This window comes from Ostrea edulis, chromosome 1, assembly GCF_947568905.1.
Source record: "Ostrea edulis chromosome 1, xbOstEdul1.1, whole genome shotgun sequence".
Taxonomy (NCBI): domain Eukaryota; kingdom Metazoa; phylum Mollusca; class Bivalvia; order Ostreida; family Ostreidae; genus Ostrea; species Ostrea edulis.
Window position 1 is genome coordinate 67006263 of NC_079164.1, and position 19464 is coordinate 67025726.

The following is a 19464-nucleotide window of genomic DNA, read 5'->3' on the forward strand; positions in this document are numbered from 1 at the left end:
CGAGGGCTGATAAGATATATAATATTATGGATTTTAGCATGTAATATTCTAGGCCTATTTATCATATGCAAGGCGAAGATAACGAACAGTGATCAATCTCATAACTCCCATAAGCAACACAAAATAAATAGTTGGGAAAACACAGACCCCTGGACACACCAGAGGTGGGATCAGGTGCACTCTTCCATACTTACATATTGTATACTTACGTGCGGTATAGTGTTTTGAGGGTTTGTTTTTAATTTGATGTGGAGTCCCAGAGCTGCATTTATAAATTTGAATAGTAATCTTTTATGATATGCCGGTTATTTTTTAAAACTAATTTTCATTTAAAAGATAGATCAAGGAATATTTGATACATTACTTTACTATGGTAAAAACTTATACTATGATTTACCCTGGTAAAAGCCTTGGTGCCTTGATTTACTATGGTAAATCTTTAATACGTCGATTGATTATGGGGATGCTTACTCCTCCTAGGCACCTGATCCCACCTCTGGTGTGTCCAGGGGTCCGTATTTGCCCAACTATCTATTTTGTATTGCTTGTAGGAGTTATGAGATTGATCACTGTTCGTTATCTTCACCTTGCATATTGATTATGATAGTTTTGATACATTGATTTACTACAGTAAATACTTTTAATACATTGATTGCTTCAGTAAAGACTTTGATAGATTGATTGTTACGAGCGGATGGATATGCATTTTTGGACGCTGGTTTGATATGTTATATCGGTTTTCGGACCAGTCGTTGATATCGTCTATTGTGATGTCATCTGTATCGCATAGTGAAGAATCGGCATAATCATTACAAAGTATATGATAAACAACAGTAACTGATTTGAACATTTACTATTATATTCATTTTGTCAACAGAACATACAACTATTCCTTACATCAATAAAAAAATCTGGTTCAAGAACACATTACACTTGTATAGGACAATGCGGCTCGACATGAAGCATTTACAGATATATACGAGGGCTGTTCGATATGTAATGTGTATTGTACCACAGCGCCATAACGCTTTGCACGATTTCGTGGATGATAATACTAAAATAGCTCTATTCAATACCTTTCCAACAGTATAAACACAAGCCTTCAGCTCCACATATTTTAAACTTATAGTAATTTCAATAGAGCCAGTCCTTGACCACTGTTGTAAAAATGGTTGGGAAACGAGTTGATAATAATGAAGAAATTAGAGGTTATATAAAGTTCGCACAAAACTCGGTCATTCGGTAATGAAGATTTTAACTGAATTGGGGAAATTTATGGTCTGATAAGGTGACACAATTCGTAGGTGGAGAAAGAAATTTCTGACTGGGACCGAATCCGTCAAAGATGCAGCAAAATTTGGCTGATCTGTAACTGTAACAGGCATGGCAAATGTCTCAAAAGTCAGAGAAATAATTGAAAGTGATGGCAGATACACGATTCGTGATATTGCCAGAGCTGTTGTCATATCACTATTGCGGGTGTATTTCATTCTGAAGCGTATTTTGAAAGTACGAAAGATTTCTGCCCGATGGATACTGCGTATATTGACAGATGACCAAAAACGGGTACGAAGAGAAACCGCTAAGCATTGCTCAAAATGTTTCCCAAATTCAATCAAAGACAATTTGCAAACAAAGCTACTGGTGACGAAACATGGGTTCACTATTTCGAACCAGTAAGAAAAATTTTGGTCTAAATCCAAGATGTATTAGCAAAAATTAATAAATTTTTTATAGATAGTATATACATCACAGACAAAAAGACATGTTCACATAAACACCGAACTTCGTGTCTTTTTATGCAAAACGAACATTTTTAGTGAAGATGTATTAACAAAAATTAATAAATTTCTTATAGATAGTATATACATCACAGACAAAAAGACATGTTCACATAAACACCGAACTTCGTTTCTTTTTATGCAAGACGAACATTTTTAGTGAAAATCCAATGTTTGGGTCCAGTAAATTCATCATCACTTTTATGTATATGTAAAATTTATAATTTCAGCGGAAGCAAGTTAGCGTTTGGTAGGGAGAGTATTAGCTTGATCTACAACTCACGTAGTATAATTATCAATAATCCGAAATAACGATAAATTTGCTAGAGATATTTTAGGGAAAAACATATAATTCTATTAGAATTTACCATTCTTGTTAAAGTATGAAATAAAAAGACGTATCTTTATAGGGAAAAAAGTGTAAATATTTGTACAATTACACACACACACACACACACACACACACACACACACACACACACACAGAGAGAGAGAGAGAGAGAGAGAGAGAGAGAATTTAAAAAAAAGAGATATATTTAAATATGATATTGGGGGCGAGTTGTCTCAAGAGAAGGAGTGATTTGTCCTGAGAGAGGGCGAGTTGTCCTGAGAGGGGGCGAGTTGTCTTGGGGACAAGTTGTTCAGCATTCCATGATAATCCTCCACACATACATCTGAGCTTGCGAAGCAATTTTTTGAAGTCGGAGAAAGTTACCGTCTTGCCACACCCACAATACTCTCCAGATCTAGCCCCATGAGACTTTTTCCTTTTTCCAAAACTCAAAAAGTTTTTATCTGGTCGTCGTTACAAGTCCCGACAAGCCCTTGGATCAGCCATCATGCAGTGCCTCAGAGGTCTACCTAAATCAGCGTACCGTGACGCATTTCAGAAATGGATTCAGAGATTGAAATTATGTATTTCAAACTGCGGAGATTCCTTTGAAGGGATGTAATGTTTATTTCACTATTTGAGTCGAATGCTTTTGAGATATTTTACAATATACATTACATATCAAACAGCCCTCGTACTCTGTGTACATTTTTGTAACTAATATCTGTAGACATATTATGAATGGAAGGTGAAGAAAACAAACAGTGATCAATCTCATAACTCCTATCAGGAATACAAATTAGAGTTAGGCAAACACGGACAACTGGTTATACCAAATGTGGGATGAGGTGCCTTGGAGGACTAAGCATTCCCTGTTGACCGGTCACACCTGCCGTGAGTCCTACGAGTATATCTTGATCAGGTAAAAGGAGTTATCCGTAGTCAAAGACAGTGTATCAAGAAAGGCCTAACAATCGGTATGAAACATCGATATTTGGATATACATTTGTTAGTTGATATTTTTATTTTCCTGGAATCTATTTTCCTTGGTAATATATCTGAATAAATATTGGTAACATATATATGTATAGATAATGTAACAAATATTCATATACACATTTGAAATGCATATTGTACACAAATTAGAATACAAAAGGTTTTTCCCCAGTTATTCTTTTCTTTTTTGTCGTAACTTCCGGTGATGAAGTACAGGATTTCGGAGTATTTGCGTAAGTTAAAAGATTCAAATAGATTTAAATTAGCTTATTATTTATATCAGCAATTTTCCCATCATTTCTACGGTAAACAAAACATGTATATAATACAGGTATCTAAAGCATTGTGTCATATATAACTCTAATAAATCCCTTTAACCTATTTTCCCCTCTGAACAAAGCGAATTTTGTACGGCTTGGGTTGCAGAAGCAGTCCCGGTTCCATATCCTTCGGCCGAAATTCTGGAAGTTCGCAATCCTCAGGCTCCAAGATTGTGAAACTCTGCATAAGTGTAGCCACGAAGAGAAAAATTCTGGACTTTGCGAACACCTCACCGAGACAATTTCGTTTTCCGAGTCCAAAGGCAAGCATCCTGAGTTAAAATAGATTAGAAATATTGACATACAAAGTACGCCAAACACTGTGTCTTTGTTTTCATGAAGATCTTTAGTTTACTTTTATTATAGCTATTCTTTCGATAATATTCAGCGTATATACGAGTTACAGTAGTTCACGTGTACCTTTTCCTGACAGGATCAATAGACGTCATCAAGCTGCCATCAGGCTGTAGAAATCTCTCAGGCTTAAATAAGAAAGGATCGTTCCATTCCTTATCACTGTGATGTATAGTCCATGCATTGATGACAATCTACGTAGAAATAAAATTGGATTTGTTAACGATTTATTTTTAAATATTGGGTGATGTAACTCAACACACACACACACACACACACACACACACACACCGCACGCGCACGCACGCACGTGCGCACAGGGAGTGCGAGAGTATCTAAAACTACTCCACAACATAAATAATGTATACAATCAAATTGTCCTTTCTTCAGTACAAACAGGGTTTTTTTAAATTTCTTATGATTAATGTCAGTTTATAATCAAGGCTTTTGCGGTTTGGTGTAAAATGAGTTACGACATAAGATAACGTTGAAATTTGGGATTGGTCATGTTTTGTCCTAACTTAGGGAAATATCAATACTGACTCATTGATAAATAGAAAAATCCAAACTTATTTTTCTGAACAGGGAATAATCCGTGAAGAATGATGAATGTTCCAGCTGAACTTCATTTATATATATATATATATATATATATAGGTAAAAAATAAAAAAGATACACGAAGACGTTTAGTAAAGCTTTAGCGCTTTCATTTCAAATCTTTAGGAGCTTTACATTTAGTAACATAGTGACGTTACGTCACAAACAGCGGAACGTTAAAAACTAGATATACTTTATCTATCTATCTTTCTATATATATATATACACATATACATATTGCCTAAATGGTCGAGCGGTTTAGCGCACTGGTAACATGCTGCTAGAAGATTTGGTTCCGCAGGTCGTGAGTTCAACCCCGGATAGGAGCGGAAGTGGGTATCGAAATAATGTGAAATATTCTGTGCTTTATATTAAATATTTTTTCACTTAGGGCAGTTATGTTTATTTAAAAGTTCAATATATATAAGGGTTCGAACGGTGTGCTGGTACTTCATAATACTGCGCATGCGTAGGTAAATCATGTGGAGAAAATAGACATGCTGCATATTTGTAGGTGGTTCACAAGAATGACGTTTTGTGACGCTATGTCGACCGTGAGGTTATTTAGAGTAATGTATAATTGCTATAAAAAGACACACATAGGTTATGAGAAAGTAGTCTCCCCATTGATATTTTATGACCTACAAGATTAACACTTTCGCAAATATTCATGAAGGTTCTTGATAATAGTAGATAAGTCATCAGCGAACTCAAACTAAAATACACCACTGCCTTCCACATCTGCTTCGTACTTAGATATTTATTGAATACACATGTTATTAACGGCAAACTAACAACTCAACTTTATGACAAACGGGATGATTTAAACTTCTCCAGAGTCAGCTTCCCATATTTATGTAGTAATATTCCATTATCACCTGTATATGGTGTTTATATCTCTCAACTGATTAGATACGCAAGAACTTGTTCTGCGTATAGTCAGTTTTTAAATCGAAGCAGTCTACTGACAAACAAGTTGTTGGTGCAGGGCTTCCAACAATCTCGTTTAAAGTCAGCATTTTGCAAATTCTATGGTCGTTTTAACGATCTAGTTTGTTAATACAACTTATCATTGGATCAAATGCTGTCTGGCTTGTTTCATACCGATTTTTAGGCCGTTCTTGGCACACTGATTTTGACTACGGATAACTCCGTTTACCTGATCAAGATATAGGGCTCACGGTGGGTGTGACCGGTCGACAGGGGATGCTTACTCCTCCTAGGCACCTGATCCCACCTCTGGTGTGTCCAGGGGTCCGTGTTTCCCCAACTCTCTATTTTGTATAGCTTGTGAGAGTAATGAGAATGATCACTGTTCATTATCTTCACGTTTCATGACAGATCCCGTTTGTCATCAAGATGAATTGCTAGTTTGTCGTTAATATCTACTTTCAATAAAATATCTAAGTATGAAGCAAAAGTGGACGACTCTGTGATGTTTTTTTTATATCGAGTTCACTGGGATATATCGAATCGACATATGAATGAAAATTATTATTGTTAATAGATAATAGATAATACATCGCCGATATATCTTAATGTCGAATTGAAAGTCACAGCAAGAGATCTTTTCTTCTCATGTGGTTTTTAAGGAGAAATTGAAAATATCTGAGATTAATTTAATGCTAGACGACAAAAAGACTTTGATGGGAAATATTCAGCTTAAGTAAGCTAAAAAGCAAGTGTTTGAAATGCTGTTCTATTCTACGACAGAAGATATATTCTGAAGCCAATTGAAGCATCAAAATGTAATGAATGCTGTATGGGTACTTGAATTAGAAAAAGGCTTTCCAAAAAGGAGCAAAAATTATAAAGAAATATCTCATTAATGCCAACGAAAATAATGTTTCGCGTATATCCCCTACAACATTATGTGTAATGGAATAAGCTATACATTAGTATCAGTGTGGATATTTGAATTACGTACACTTGTGTTTTGATCGACAGGAACACCGGCGATGTTTGACATCTCTGTTGTCTTATGGAGAAGGATTGGAACATGTGATATATAACGAATTGTTTCCATGGTAAAAGATTCCACCAATGGGCAGTGCTGTCTGTCTGTCAAATTTGGTTTTCTGGTAACACCGATCGCATTGTCGATTTCTGTTTGGAGTGACTTCTGAAGATCCGGTCGTTTTGCCAATATATGAATCATGGATAGCAATGTTCCTCTTGTAGTCAGATGGCCTGAAAAAAGCACCTCAGTTCCTCACGTTGATGGTAGGTTATGCGCTAACCGTGACAATAATGTATGATGAAAACTGGGACGGTAGTGTACGTGATAAGTTAACAACTGGGAAGATAGTGTATGGTGATAACTGGGACGGTAGTGTATGATGATAACTGGGACGGTAGTGTATGGTGATAACTGGGACGGTAGTGTATGGTGATAACTGGGACGGTAGTGTATGATGATAACTGAGACGGTAGTGTATGGTGATAACTGGGACAGTAGTGTATGATGATAACTGGGACAGTAATGTTTGGTGATAACTGGGACGGTAGTGTATGATGATAACTGGGATGATAGTGTATGATGATAACTGTGACAGTAATGTTTGGTGATAACTGGGACGATAGTGTATGATGATAATTGGGACGGTAGTGTATGATGATAACTGGGACGGTAGTGTATGGTGATAACTGGGACAGTAGTGTATGATGATAACTGTGACAGTAATGTTTGGTGATAACTGGGACGGTAGTGTACGTTATTATTTGGGTAAGGGTTCAGGAGAATACAAACCTTGAGAGGGAATGTGAGTCCATATACCCTGTCAAGATCCCATATGACGAATATGTTCTATTGCAGAGTGGTCATTGTAATTTTGATTTACAAAGCAGTTAAGTACTGTAGAATCCTTATTTTAGGCGAGTACTTAATACCCCGAGAGGACTCATATGCGTAAAATCGCGAGAACATAAATTCCTCAGTGCTCTGTTGGTCAAAAGTCTTTTTATTTATTTTAGCAATATAAAAATAAAAGCGATTAAATTTAATACGCGAAGTTACAATATGATGGCACTTACCAGCCCCGATTAGGTTCACGATCATGGACCAAAGATGGAGGTCGGTAAACCACTGATGCCCGGAGGTATCTCGTTCTAAGGTGGTTTTCTTCAGAAATTGATATACGCCTTTGTCCCCTATTTCTTCTCTCTTTTTGAGGAACAATAATATATTTTCGGTATAACAAGAGTTCAGATCAATTCTATTTTCATTTCTGCGATTCATTTCATTTTTTTTATCGCTCTCGTTAACGCCCATGTCTGATATATGATAAAAGCAGGCTGTGCACAAACTAACAGACAATAAATGAATTTTCAGCTTACCGATATACTGTCTAACATGTGAATCAACTGATCTTTCATTTCTATCACATGTTGAAGTTTTTTCGAATGTGGGAGCGGTAAAAATCGAAGAAATGGAAATGCATTGTACACGATATCATGCCCTTGGTTTGTGACTTCGTTCATCTCGTGATCGAATCTGTTCATTAAGGATTGCAGTTGACCATGTCTACCAAAACTTCTTCCAATCAGCTTTAAAGATAAAGATATATGTACATATAACAATATATTTTGACTACGAATAATTCCGTTTACCTGATCAAGATATAGGGCTCGTGGTGGGTGTGACCGGTCGACAGGGGATGATTGCTCATCCTAGATACCTGATATCACCTCTGGTGTGTCCAGGAGTCTGCGTTTGCCCAACTCTCTATTTTATATTGCTGATAGGAGTTATGAGATTGATCTCTGTTCGTTATTTTCACCTTTCATTTATAGACCTAACAAATACAGTTTAAAGACGCAAAATTGTATTTTGCATCAAACACAGATTTTCTTGGTTGATCATTAGGGAAGGGCATTACAACCAAACGAAAAATACGTTTTGTTATGTTGTACATACGACTTATCAAGTCTTGCGTACGAGATAACCAAGTCGTAATTATAAGATACTAAGTCGTACATTTGACATACTAAATCGGACATTTGACATAACTTAGTCATACGTATGACATAACAAAGTTATATGCACGATATAAAGTAAGTCGCACGCATGAGATGATAACAAAGTTGTATGTACAGAGGTAAACCACCCCTAAGAATTTATATCGAACAGAACACCAGATCACTAGAAGTGAATGAAAAAATCTTGTTCTTGTTATGTATAACATGGAGATATTGTCATATACATGTACTTCAATCTGTTTTTGAACTTTTCATAGTTTCATTCATAAAATCTAACTTTGATTTCATAATGATTTCTGGTAAATAAAAACAGTACTGATACCACCATATCAACGACATATGAAGAGCCCATGGATCAGGTTTGCACCTCCCAAAGCTATTTTTAACACCAATGACAGTAATATATCCACCCAGACAACTAGAATATAGTTAACTCACTACAGCTCTTCACAATGTATACTCGTCAAAATATCAATCTGTAATGAATACTTGCATACATTGTACATGTAAATCCAGGTGATCCAAAACACATAAAGGCCCATCTTCAAGTAAAAGGATGCCTGTGCAAACTTAAATTTAATTTTTTCTAGGTAATTACAGAGGTAATTATAAGGTTTTCTTAACAAATTCTGTCAGACAGAGGTATATGCAAACAAGTTTTTATTATGCTATGAGAAAATATTGAATGCCCAGATAAGAATTATCCTGATTGTACTTGAGTAAAGAATATAGTGGATGAAAGGTGAAGATAACGAACAGTGGTCAATCTCATAACTCCTATAAGTAATACAAAATAGAGAGTTGGGCAAACACGGACCCCTGGATATACCAGAGGTGGGATCAGGTACCTAGTAGGAGTAAGCATCCCCTGTCGACCGCTCACACCTGCAGTGAGCCATATATCTTGATCAGGTAAACGGAGTTATCTGTAGTCAAAATGAGTGTGCCAAAACGGCCTAATAATCGGTATGAAACACATCAAACAGTATTTGACCCAGTGAAAGTTTTTTTTTAGATATTAATTTTGGTTATGGAATCTATATTCTGATTTACAGAATGTTACTTGGAAGGTATGCTGCATTTGAAAGAGAGCCAAAATTATTGACTTCAAGTTCAGCTTTAAGTCACAGGCACACCTCGTGATTTCGTGGCTTGTTCACCAATAAAAATGGGAGTGATTCATATCCTTCGCGACGAATTATGGGGATCACACTTGGCAAAAATGATTGAATTCTATTTCAATGTCTTTTTGCCCTCTCTGCAATAGCAATAACCAGCTAAAATACGTGTGAAAAGTCACTAGTAACCTTACATGTTTAGTGTATCATTGACTTGATTACATGCAATGCAAGTTGACAATGCGGAATAATGTGAGTCAGAAGTTTTACATGTATATGCTTACTCCTCCTAGGCACCTTATTCCACCTTTAATATATTCAGGGGTCCGTGCTTGCCCAATTTTGTATTTTGTAATGATTACTGGAGATATGAGATTGATCACCGTTCGTTCTCATAACCTTTCATGTACAGTATCTAGTCTCTGAAAGTAAATCTAATAAATCAAATCTTGTTAGTTGTGAATTTCATGCTTGTCAGCTATTTCCTTCAGAAGAGGAATTGCCAATATACAAAGGCCACACACAGCTGAAAAATCTTATTGGATTGATTTGTCTGTATTGCGAGGGTACATTATTGTTCCTAATTGTCTCATTTACACGCTCCCCATGAATTTGACTGATGTCGATCTTGTAACAAAGTTGTACTTCCTTGATGAAAGGAAAGGTGGTATGTTCAATGTCACACCTGGCGGAAGTTTATCGTTTATTGAATCCTTTATCTGCAAGATTCACATACCACCTGGCTTCAATACACCACAGTGATCGACAATGTTAACATCAGAGGTGGATATAGGATAGCGTTCAAAACAATACTCAATGGTACACAAGTGATAGCCTTTCTTGTGTTAGGACTTTTGTAGTTGCTGTAAGATAACGACTAATTATTCATTTTTGAAGGTACATCCTGTGTTATGTCTGTAGCATCCAAAACAATTCTTACAGAGGAAACCTCATCAATGATTTCGGCATTGACCCTTTGCATTTTATCTTAGAGGGTATCCCTAGAGTTTTCAACACTCCTTCGAATAACATATCTAGATCCCATAGATTAAGATGTGATTTCATGAGAATCCTGAGATATTGGTCGCTGGTACAGAATTCTTGTACTGTCCATTAACAGAAGTAGTTAAATGGGCCAGATTGAATATCGTTATAGTACTTCAGGGGTGGATCAAAATAATATTCAAAGGGGTGGGGTGGGGTGGCGTCGGGTCGGGTGAGTGTAACCCATGTTTTATCATCCCCCTAAAAGGTGTGTATGTGTGTGTGTGTATGTACCCCCCCCCCCCAACTACAATCAAAACCCCATTTTTGGTACAGATGTTCAGCCAGCCAGAAGGGGGATTGCAACCCCTCTCTTATTTTGTCACAGTGAATAAACATATTGTATCATTTTTATTCAAATTTTCATGATTATTTGATCTTCGTGTATGTGCATGTTTATTATTTCTTTGTTGCCATTAAGAGCATAGTGTTTTACAAACACATCTTTTTAAAAAGATGTTTTCAAAAATTTGATACTGAAATGAAATCCATATGTATCAAAACCTTGTATGGGTTATGTGTTATGTTGCTTAGTGTACATCTTGTAAAGGCTTGTCATTTCAGTTTCAGTGAACCTAATTTTCTTTGTAGAACTTTTATTTCTATTTTCGGTTGCAAATCAATAACATTTTCTGTAAGGGTTACAAAACAACATAAGCAATATCATGATTAAAACATAATGAAATTGAAAAACTCTAGAAAATATGCATTGTTTGTCTCTTTTCTTTCTTGTAATCGGCACCACACAAAATATGTGTAATTACTAGTGTATAGGATTAACGATTAATCAGGAAGAATGAGAAATGGTGATACAAATAGATATTTGTAATGTTCACCCAGATAACTGTTTTATTTACTCCGCCCCTCCCCAACCTACATGCAGATGGCCTCGTCTTGTTTTGATCAATTTCATAACTCCTATAAGGAATACAAAAGTAAGAGTTTAGCAAATATGGACACCAGATGCCTAGAAGGAGTAAGCATCCCATGTAGACCGGTCACACCCGCCGTGGGACCTATATCAATTAAATGGAGTAATCCATAGTCAAATCAGTGTTAAAATTAATAGAAAAACAGATCTTTAAAATGTTTATTACCTGAAATTGTCAGTAAATTAGGAATATATTTGAATCAATCACCCGGTTGGGGATTGAGCTCACTACTTCCCAGTTCTCAATCGATGATTTGAGTTTTAAATTTAAGTAATATGATTTATTTACCTGCATCTATAAATCTACTTCTACCTCATATTTGCATCGATAGGGAGTCTATACAAGTTGCAGGTTCGTTTCGACTATGTCATGTGAGTGCAATCGAAGGCAAAACAAAGCGGCATCTTCGATTGCAGCCCAGAAGTTGTAAATCTTTAGTGAAAGTAAACTAGACTTTCCGATCCTATTCAGGTGAAAACATGATCCAGCAAAAGGTCTGTAGCTGAAAGGGAAAGTGGATGGCCCCAGATGAAGGGTATATTTTAGGAAGGGCAGACAGGGTTTGATTTTGTACAATGTCTCAATCCCCTCCACGGTACTCTGATGGTGTTTGGGTGGTGCCCACAGGAGAGAAAATCAAAGGGAGAAAGCTTGTTTTATGCGCCAGTATGCATGGATAATATGTAATTTAGAGTAAACATTTATTAACTATACCTATATGAAATACATGTACAAGTTTTGACATAAAATGGAAATACGATTTGTCAGTAGTATGTCATAATCAACTTTGATGAATAACCTTAGCCACGTGCTTCAGAACAAAAAAGATGTCACCTGTCACCTTTGGTATCTTGCACATACAATTCAGTTATTTCCTAAGTACGACTTCTTTTTCTCATACGTACTACTTAATTAAATCTTATGAACGACATAGTTATCGTTCACGCACGACTTGGTTATGTCGTACATACGATTTAATTGTGTCATACGAATGATTGACTATGTCATACGTACGACTTAATATCTGTACGTGCATCTGAGGTGGCAGGGGACAGTTTCTTTGGTTTTGAAACATGTGGATAGGGGGTATACACCAAAGTCAGATTATGACAGACTAATGAAAAATCACATTTCCCTTTTATGTCAATACTTGTATTTCATATTAGTGTAGTTCATAAATTATGACCCTAAATTACATGTAATCTATAAATACTGGTGCTGGTGCACAAAACATGCTCTGAGCAGGTTCCCCTTTTTTGCTTTGATTGTCCCTCATTTGGGCTAATCCGCACCACCCCCACACCATCACAGTACCAAACATGGGGATTTACACACTGTGCACAATCAAGAACCCTGTCTGCCCTTCTTAAAAATCTACCTCTCATATGGGGCCATCCACTTTCCCTCACAGCTACAGACCTTTTGCTAGACCCTGCATGTTTTCACCGGAATTTCTTCAGCAACTGACCACGTGTCTTAGTTTCGTATTTGCACCCATCTATATGCTAGGAATCATGGTGACACCTACATGTTGTATATCAACATTTTTATTTAGCATTCAGCTACATTTGACATGCATCCTAAAATTATTGTATACATTTTTACACATGTAATATCACATCAAATATGGGGTATTTCCATTTTTTGAAAAAGTTGGCTGGGCCTATAGTGCGAAACTGTCCCCTGCTACCTGAGTACCTCGTACGTACATGTACGACTTAGAAAAACATATTTTCATTCGGCAGTGATATGCTTCCGTAGATATCAAAATTAATAACAAAATATTATTAGTCAGACTCATCTTACCAAACATTCAATGGTGCTCAGGATAAATTCTTCCACAATATCGCTCGGATCAACAGTTTGACCAATGACCGACTGAATCTCATTCTTCATAGTAATCAAATTTTGTGTGATTTGTCTTTCTCTGTCCATAAGCCCCTCTCCATATGCATTCAAAGTCTGGTACATCATCTTCCTCCTTTTTGTCCAATTTTGGTCCGGCGATGTAGCAAAAACAATATCACTATTAGGCCGAAAAAAATATTGACCAATAAACGTCGCAGGTCGACCAGCCGTCGTAGTTGCTGTAGGCTCTTTCAGTAAGAGATCCCGAGCGAGTTCCGATGAGCTGACGACAAGAAACTTTTTCCCTACACATGTAAACTGATATAGATCCCCATACTGTTTACTCCATTTATCGAAGGTAACGTGGAGTTTCTCCAAATCCAAATCACACAGCACACCAACAACAGGTTTACCCTGAGGCCCAGGGCATTTCTTCTCTTTTCGCCAACTTTTAAAAACCAAAAACGCAAAGTATGAAATCCCTATAATAAATGTTATGCACAAAACGGTCATTTTTGTATTATCTTCCTGTGCCCTATATTCCGAGGTACATGTAGCAAGTGACAATCTCTATGTGCCCTATATTCGAGGTAGCAGGTGACATTCTCCACATTCACAATATCACAGAAATTCAATCACCACGTACTACCAGTCATGGAATGCTCTGGTTGATTTGGAAAAATGGGCAATTATATTTTACATAACTATGATTGATTTGTGTTTTGTCAGGTATTCAATATAACTCTCTTTCATTAATTTTGATTAGCGCATCATAGATTATTTGAAGACAAGATGTATTACTGTGCTCAACAAAGCGAGTAAATGTATAGGTATCATTTTCATTATGTGATGAATATCTGAATTTGGCATTGAAATCAGAGCTTTAATGTTCCACAAAAGGGCTGTCTACAAAAAACTTTTACTATTGAATTATTTTTATACCTGGTATAATATTATGTGCAAAACAGCCATTATTGTATAATCTTCCTGTGTTGTGCATTCGAGTTAGCTGGTAACATTCTCCATATTCATTGTAGCTCAGAAATTCTGTCACCACGTACTACCAGTTATGGAATACTCTGGTTGATTTGGAAAGATGGACAATTATATTCTATGTATCTATGAATTATTTGTTTTCTGTAACGTACTTGATTCATCTATATTTCATTGATTTTGATGAACATCATTTTCATAATTTACAACACAACATAGATTATCTAAAGACAAGATATATCACTGCGCTCAGCCTAGTGAATAAATGTATCATTTTTAAATTACCAGCCGAAGTTGTAATAAATACCTATAGAAATGATAGGAAGCTAAATTTGACTTCTGAAGCAGAGATCCAATATTCCACAGACCAGTCTACAAAAATCGTTTCCTGCTGAATTACTTTTAGTATATAACATATCGATCAACACATATAATTATGCTGTAATTGAATCATCTCTAACAATTTGCGCCCTTAGAGATATTACGATCCCGAAGGAATTTCTTAACATAATTACACTATTGGAATAGCATTTTTATTTTATTATTTAAAAAAAATGTTTACTAAGGAGATGATCAAGCTCATCTACATTAGGTGGATCGCCACCCCAAAATGATTAAAGGTTCTTTATATCATCTTACACGAGCTTGTTCTGCACCTGATCAGTTTTGAAAATCATGGCAGGCTACTGAAAAACAAGTTCATGTTAGTTTTTAAAGTCAGAATATTTTAAAAATATTCTACATAAGAAGAAAAAAAAATTCTTTCTGTGGCCTTGAACTCGACATTTATATATACCGATGGCGTTTTATCTATCAACAATAATCATTTTTATTCATATGTTGATTCGATATATCCCAGTGAACTCAAATAAAAGATAACACAGAATCTTTTACATCTGCTTAGTACTTAGATAATTTATTGAAAATAGATGTTAACAGAAAACTAACAACTTAACTTTATGACAAACGGGATGACTTCAGCTTCTCTATCGTCAACTTCCCATAATTATGTTACGTAGCAATATTCCATAATGATGATTATATTGATAACAATAATACATTATTTCAAGAAGGTGATCTAATTAGTGCACGCACTATTCTTAGACAGGGCCTTGCAATTGATAAATACAATTGTATCAAAGGTGAAGATAACAAACAGTGATCAATCTCATAGCACCTATAAGCAATACAAAATAGAGAGATGGGCAAACACGGACCCCTGGATACATCAAAGGTGGGATCAGGTGCCTAGGAGGAGTAAGCATCCCCTGTTGACCGGTCACACCCGCCGTGAGCCCTATATCTTGATCAGGTAAGCGGAGTTATTCGTAGTTAAAATCAGTGTGGCAAGAAGGGCCTAAAAATCGGCATGGAACCCGTCAGACAGCATTTGACCCAATGATAGGTAGTATTGGTAAACTATATCGGTTTAACGACCATAGAATTGCTTACTTTAAACGAGAGTGTTGGAAGCCCTGCACCATCAACTTGTTTGTCAGTAGCCTGCTTCGATTTAAAAACTAACCATACGCAGAACAAGCTCTTCCGTATCGAATCAGCTGAGAGATATAGACACCATATGCAGGTGATAATGGAATATTGCTACAAAAATATGGGAAGATGACGATGGAGAAACTGAAATCATCCCATTCGTCATAAAGTTGAGTTGTTAGTTTGCCGTTAATATCTACTTTCAATAAAATACCTAAGTATGAAGCAGAAGTGGACGACTCTGAGGAATCTTTTATTTCGAGTTCACAGGGATATATCGAATCGACATATGAATGAAAATTATTATTATAAATAGATAATACGTCGTGTATGATATACATATAAAGGACAGAAATAGCAATGAACTCTTAAATGAACATAACTGCCCTAAGTGAAGAAATGTTTAATATAAAGCACAGAAAATTTCACTTTATTTAGATACCCACTTCCGCCCCTACCCGGGGTTGAGCTCACGACCTGCGGACCCAAATCTCCTAGCAGCATGTAACCAGCGCGCTAGACCGCTCGACCATCTATATATATATACTTGTAAGAGTATTATGTATAAGATTTTTTCGTTGTGTATGATATATGAAGAATGAACTTTCAAGTTACATGACAACAATGGACTCGCCCTTTCATTTCCGCATGTGATTTTCCATACAGTGAAGAATACGGATTGCCACTCCCTGCAGTACCCTATGTCAAATATACAGCCTAAACCCCATGCAGTTCTTTTGCCAGCATCCTCGAAAAAGATATGATGTTTCACAAGATACAATTCTGTCTGTGAGGGGAGCAATGGTAGATCTGTTATAATTCATGTTAGCTGCAGAACTGTAGCTAAATTCATGTTTATAGGTAAAGTTCTACAAATTTCAAAAAGAGTAATTATTTAAATCATCTCTTTAAAAAGTTGATATGGTGTCTTGAAGATATTGACAGAATAGGAAACGAATTATAACAAGACTCAGGTGGAAATCTGAATTTAAGTCAAAACATGTTAGTTAGACCCCCCTCCCCTTTTCGATCCAGTTCGCCTCCCCAATGTCAAATACTTGCGGACGCCCCTGTGCATGCATGTCTATGTAAACTTTTACTATTTCACTCACACAAACTGAATAAATGCGACGCGTGAACAACGAATATTCATACACACCCGCTACATGTGTTTCGTTTTACTACTGCATGCCCGGTGGTTACGCCGCCATGTTGTAAAACATTGTACCTATATCCTTAGTGCAAATTATGATGCAATCAAAACAACAACAAAAAAATGTAGAAAGGTGGGGCTGTCAACAATTTATACTTTCCTTACATTAAAATCGCCCGTCTCAGATCTAATGTTTGTCTATAAAATGTAAATCTATTCGATGCCGCTGTCTCAAAGAAAGAGAAACTGACAATATACGTCTATTGGGAATTTCTCAAGGTACAGTCATATACAAAAGTAAAAACTTCTTCACGCGCTTCAAAACACATTCAAATTACCACATCATATGTGACTGCTGTATTTCAGTTTGAATTTTTTTTATTCACATGACTTTTTTAAACTTGGAAATCGGTTTCTAAGTATTTCAAACGATGTATTGCACAAAAACGGAATGTATTTTTTTTTCAATTTAAAATATATTCTATGGGTATGAACTTTTAGATATAGAAATATTTCTGCACCTCGACACGCAGTTCACCATAAAAGTATAAACCTCACTCGAGAGAATAGCACGTATACCTTCGTGCCGTCCGATGCCTCATGCTCAAACCAACTGTCTCGGGTTCATAAAACCTTAATTGAATTTCTCCCCAAAATTCTAGACAAAAGGAACCCTCTAGTTCAGAACGCCAAGACAATTCACCTTTTCGGGGCATGTATGGAAGGGGCGGTAAAAATAGTACACTCACTACCTGATTGATGAAGACTATAGGATCGGCGTTGATGGTACAAATGCCGTCTCATGGCCCTAACACTGTTTTATTCATGGTACATCATATAGATGTCATATCCATTCGCGATAGTTGTGCAGGTTAAATAATACATACTTTCTCTGTAATTAATTGATAAACACATTTTGTGTTGGATAGCGCTCTTTTGTATCAAGTCTGATTCTTTTATTTTATTAGATCAGAATAGAAATTGCTACGTTATGCCTTACTTTTGATGGTGCATTTTGGTCGGACCATATAAAGATTTCATTAGCCTGACCACATCAGAAAGTCTAGCAGATACTGGATTCTCGTACATTTATTGGTATCTCTCAACGGCAATAGTTTTAATACTTTATTTAGTTAAAATGTAGATAAACAATGATTTTCTTTCAAACCTGGTAAGAACATTGTAAAGTGAAATGCACCGCGTAGTCATCGTTCACAAAACGTTCCTGTAGTGGAACTGGAATACACCAGTTTGTTTCTGAGAAGAGTTGTCATAATATGTCGTGTATTTCAAAGTGTGCTATTTCGAAATTTTCACTTTCATTTCCGGTGAATGACGAAAAGTTGAACCGTGTTTGATGACGTGAAATATAAATATATATATTGTCGAATAAGATTTGATATTGCCGTAACCAGAGACATACATATCATGGTGTGTTATGCTATGAAATATATATATATGGCTCTGCAGTGATTTTATGGAAATTTGAAATTCCAAGCAGAATTGATCGTTTTTGTATACAAATGTTTCCAATGGATACAATTTATCAAGCAGATTATCATTTATTACACTGATCATGACCAGATTCTTCACATTAGACAAACTATAAACTACAAAATCTAAAAAATACCAATATTAGTTCGCTATATATATATATATATATATATATATATATATATACAATGCACAACAGTAATTGATTTCAAAATTTACCACTATATTCATTTTATCAATACAAAATTTTACTATTCCTTATATCGATAAACAATAGGGTTCAAGAAAATATTAAAAATGTAGAGGGCAAAAAAGGTATGACAAAGTTCATTTACAGAGATATACTGTGTATATTTTTGTATTTGTTATCGGTAAACTTCTTATGAATATGGATATCTGTATATACATGTGTTAGTTGATATTTCTATATTTTCCCTGTATCTATTTTCTTTGGTAGTAGATGAATTAATATTGGTAACCTATACCTGTATCCACAACAAATATTCATATACATATTGGTAATACTTGGAATAGAAAGGGTCTTTTCAAGTTATTCTTTTCTTCCTTTGTCGTAACTGCCAGTGATGGAGTACAGGATTTCGGATTATTAGAAAAAGGGTTAAATTAGATTATGTTATACATTGTATATCAGTAAGCTTCCCATTATTTCTCTGGCAGTCAAAAATTGTGAATAATATCTAAAGCATTTTGTCAAATATAAATCTAATAAATCCTTTTGACCTATTTCTCCCTTTGAACGAAACGAACTTTGTACGGCTTTGGTTGCAAAAGCAGTCCCGGCTCCATATCCTTTGGCAGAAAATCTGGAAGTTCACAATCCTCAGGCTCCAAGATTGTGAAACTCTGCATAAGAGTAGCCAAGAAGAGAAAAATTCTGGACTTTGCGAACACCTCGCCGATACAACCTCGTTTTCCGATTCCGAAGGCAAGCAGCCTGAGTTAAAATAGATTAGAAATATGGACATTCAAAGTACGTCAAACAATGTTTTCAGTATGTTTGTGTTTGTTTTCA

At 35.9% G+C, this 19464-nt stretch overlaps 2 protein-coding genes across 5 annotated transcripts in view; both read right to left on the reverse strand.

The window, feature by feature from the left end:
- Positions 1–837: 837 nt before the first annotated feature.
- Positions 838–14572, reverse strand: LOC125646578 (steroid 17-alpha-hydroxylase/17,20 lyase-like). 2 transcript variants are annotated; one of them, XM_056157458.1, is made up of 7 exons: positions 14243–14572; positions 13259–13748; positions 7717–7926; positions 7414–7543; positions 6308–6570; positions 3849–3976; positions 838–3700 (listed from the first exon to the last, which is right to left on the reverse strand). In XM_056157458.1, exons 2-7 carry the CDS (start codon positions 13424–13426, stop codon positions 3487–3489), a joined length of 1113 nt encoding a protein of 370 aa, XP_056013433.1. In that variant the 5' UTR covers positions 13427–13748; positions 14243–14572; the 3' UTR covers positions 838–3486. The 2 variants fall into 2 exon arrangements, with proteins under 2 accessions (XP_056013433.1, XP_048728923.2); XM_048872966.2 differs by lacking the exon at positions 14243–14572 and having other exon boundaries at positions 13259–13987.
- Positions 14573–18479: 3907 nt separating this feature from the next.
- The window catches only part of LOC125646576 (steroid 17-alpha-hydroxylase/17,20 lyase-like), a 31277-nt gene continuing 30292 nt past the window's right edge, over positions 18480–19464 (reverse strand). For all 3 annotated transcript variants that reach the window (XM_056157448.1, XM_048872952.2, XM_056157441.1), the window contains exon 6: positions 18480–19386. In XM_056157448.1, coding sequence (XP_056013423.1) covers positions 19173–19386 — 214 coding nt within the window. In that variant the 3' untranslated portion in view covers positions 18480–19172. The remainder of the gene's footprint in view (positions 19387–19464) is intronic.

Excerpts from the sequence above, each read along its gene's own strand:
- LOC125646578 (XM_048872966.2), bottom strand. The coding sequence starts at position 13,813 with ATGACCGTTTTGTGCATAACATTTATTATAGGGATTTCATACTTTGCG. Across the intron at positions 7,544-7,716 it reads ACATGTTAGACAGTATATCG|AGAGAAGAAATAGGGGACAA; the intron begins GTAAGCTGAAAA and ends TTCCTCAAAAAG. Across the intron at positions 6,571-7,413 it reads CGTGAACCTAATCGGGGCTG|GCCATCTGACTACAAGAGGA; the intron begins GTAAGTGCCATC and ends TGCTTTTTTCAG.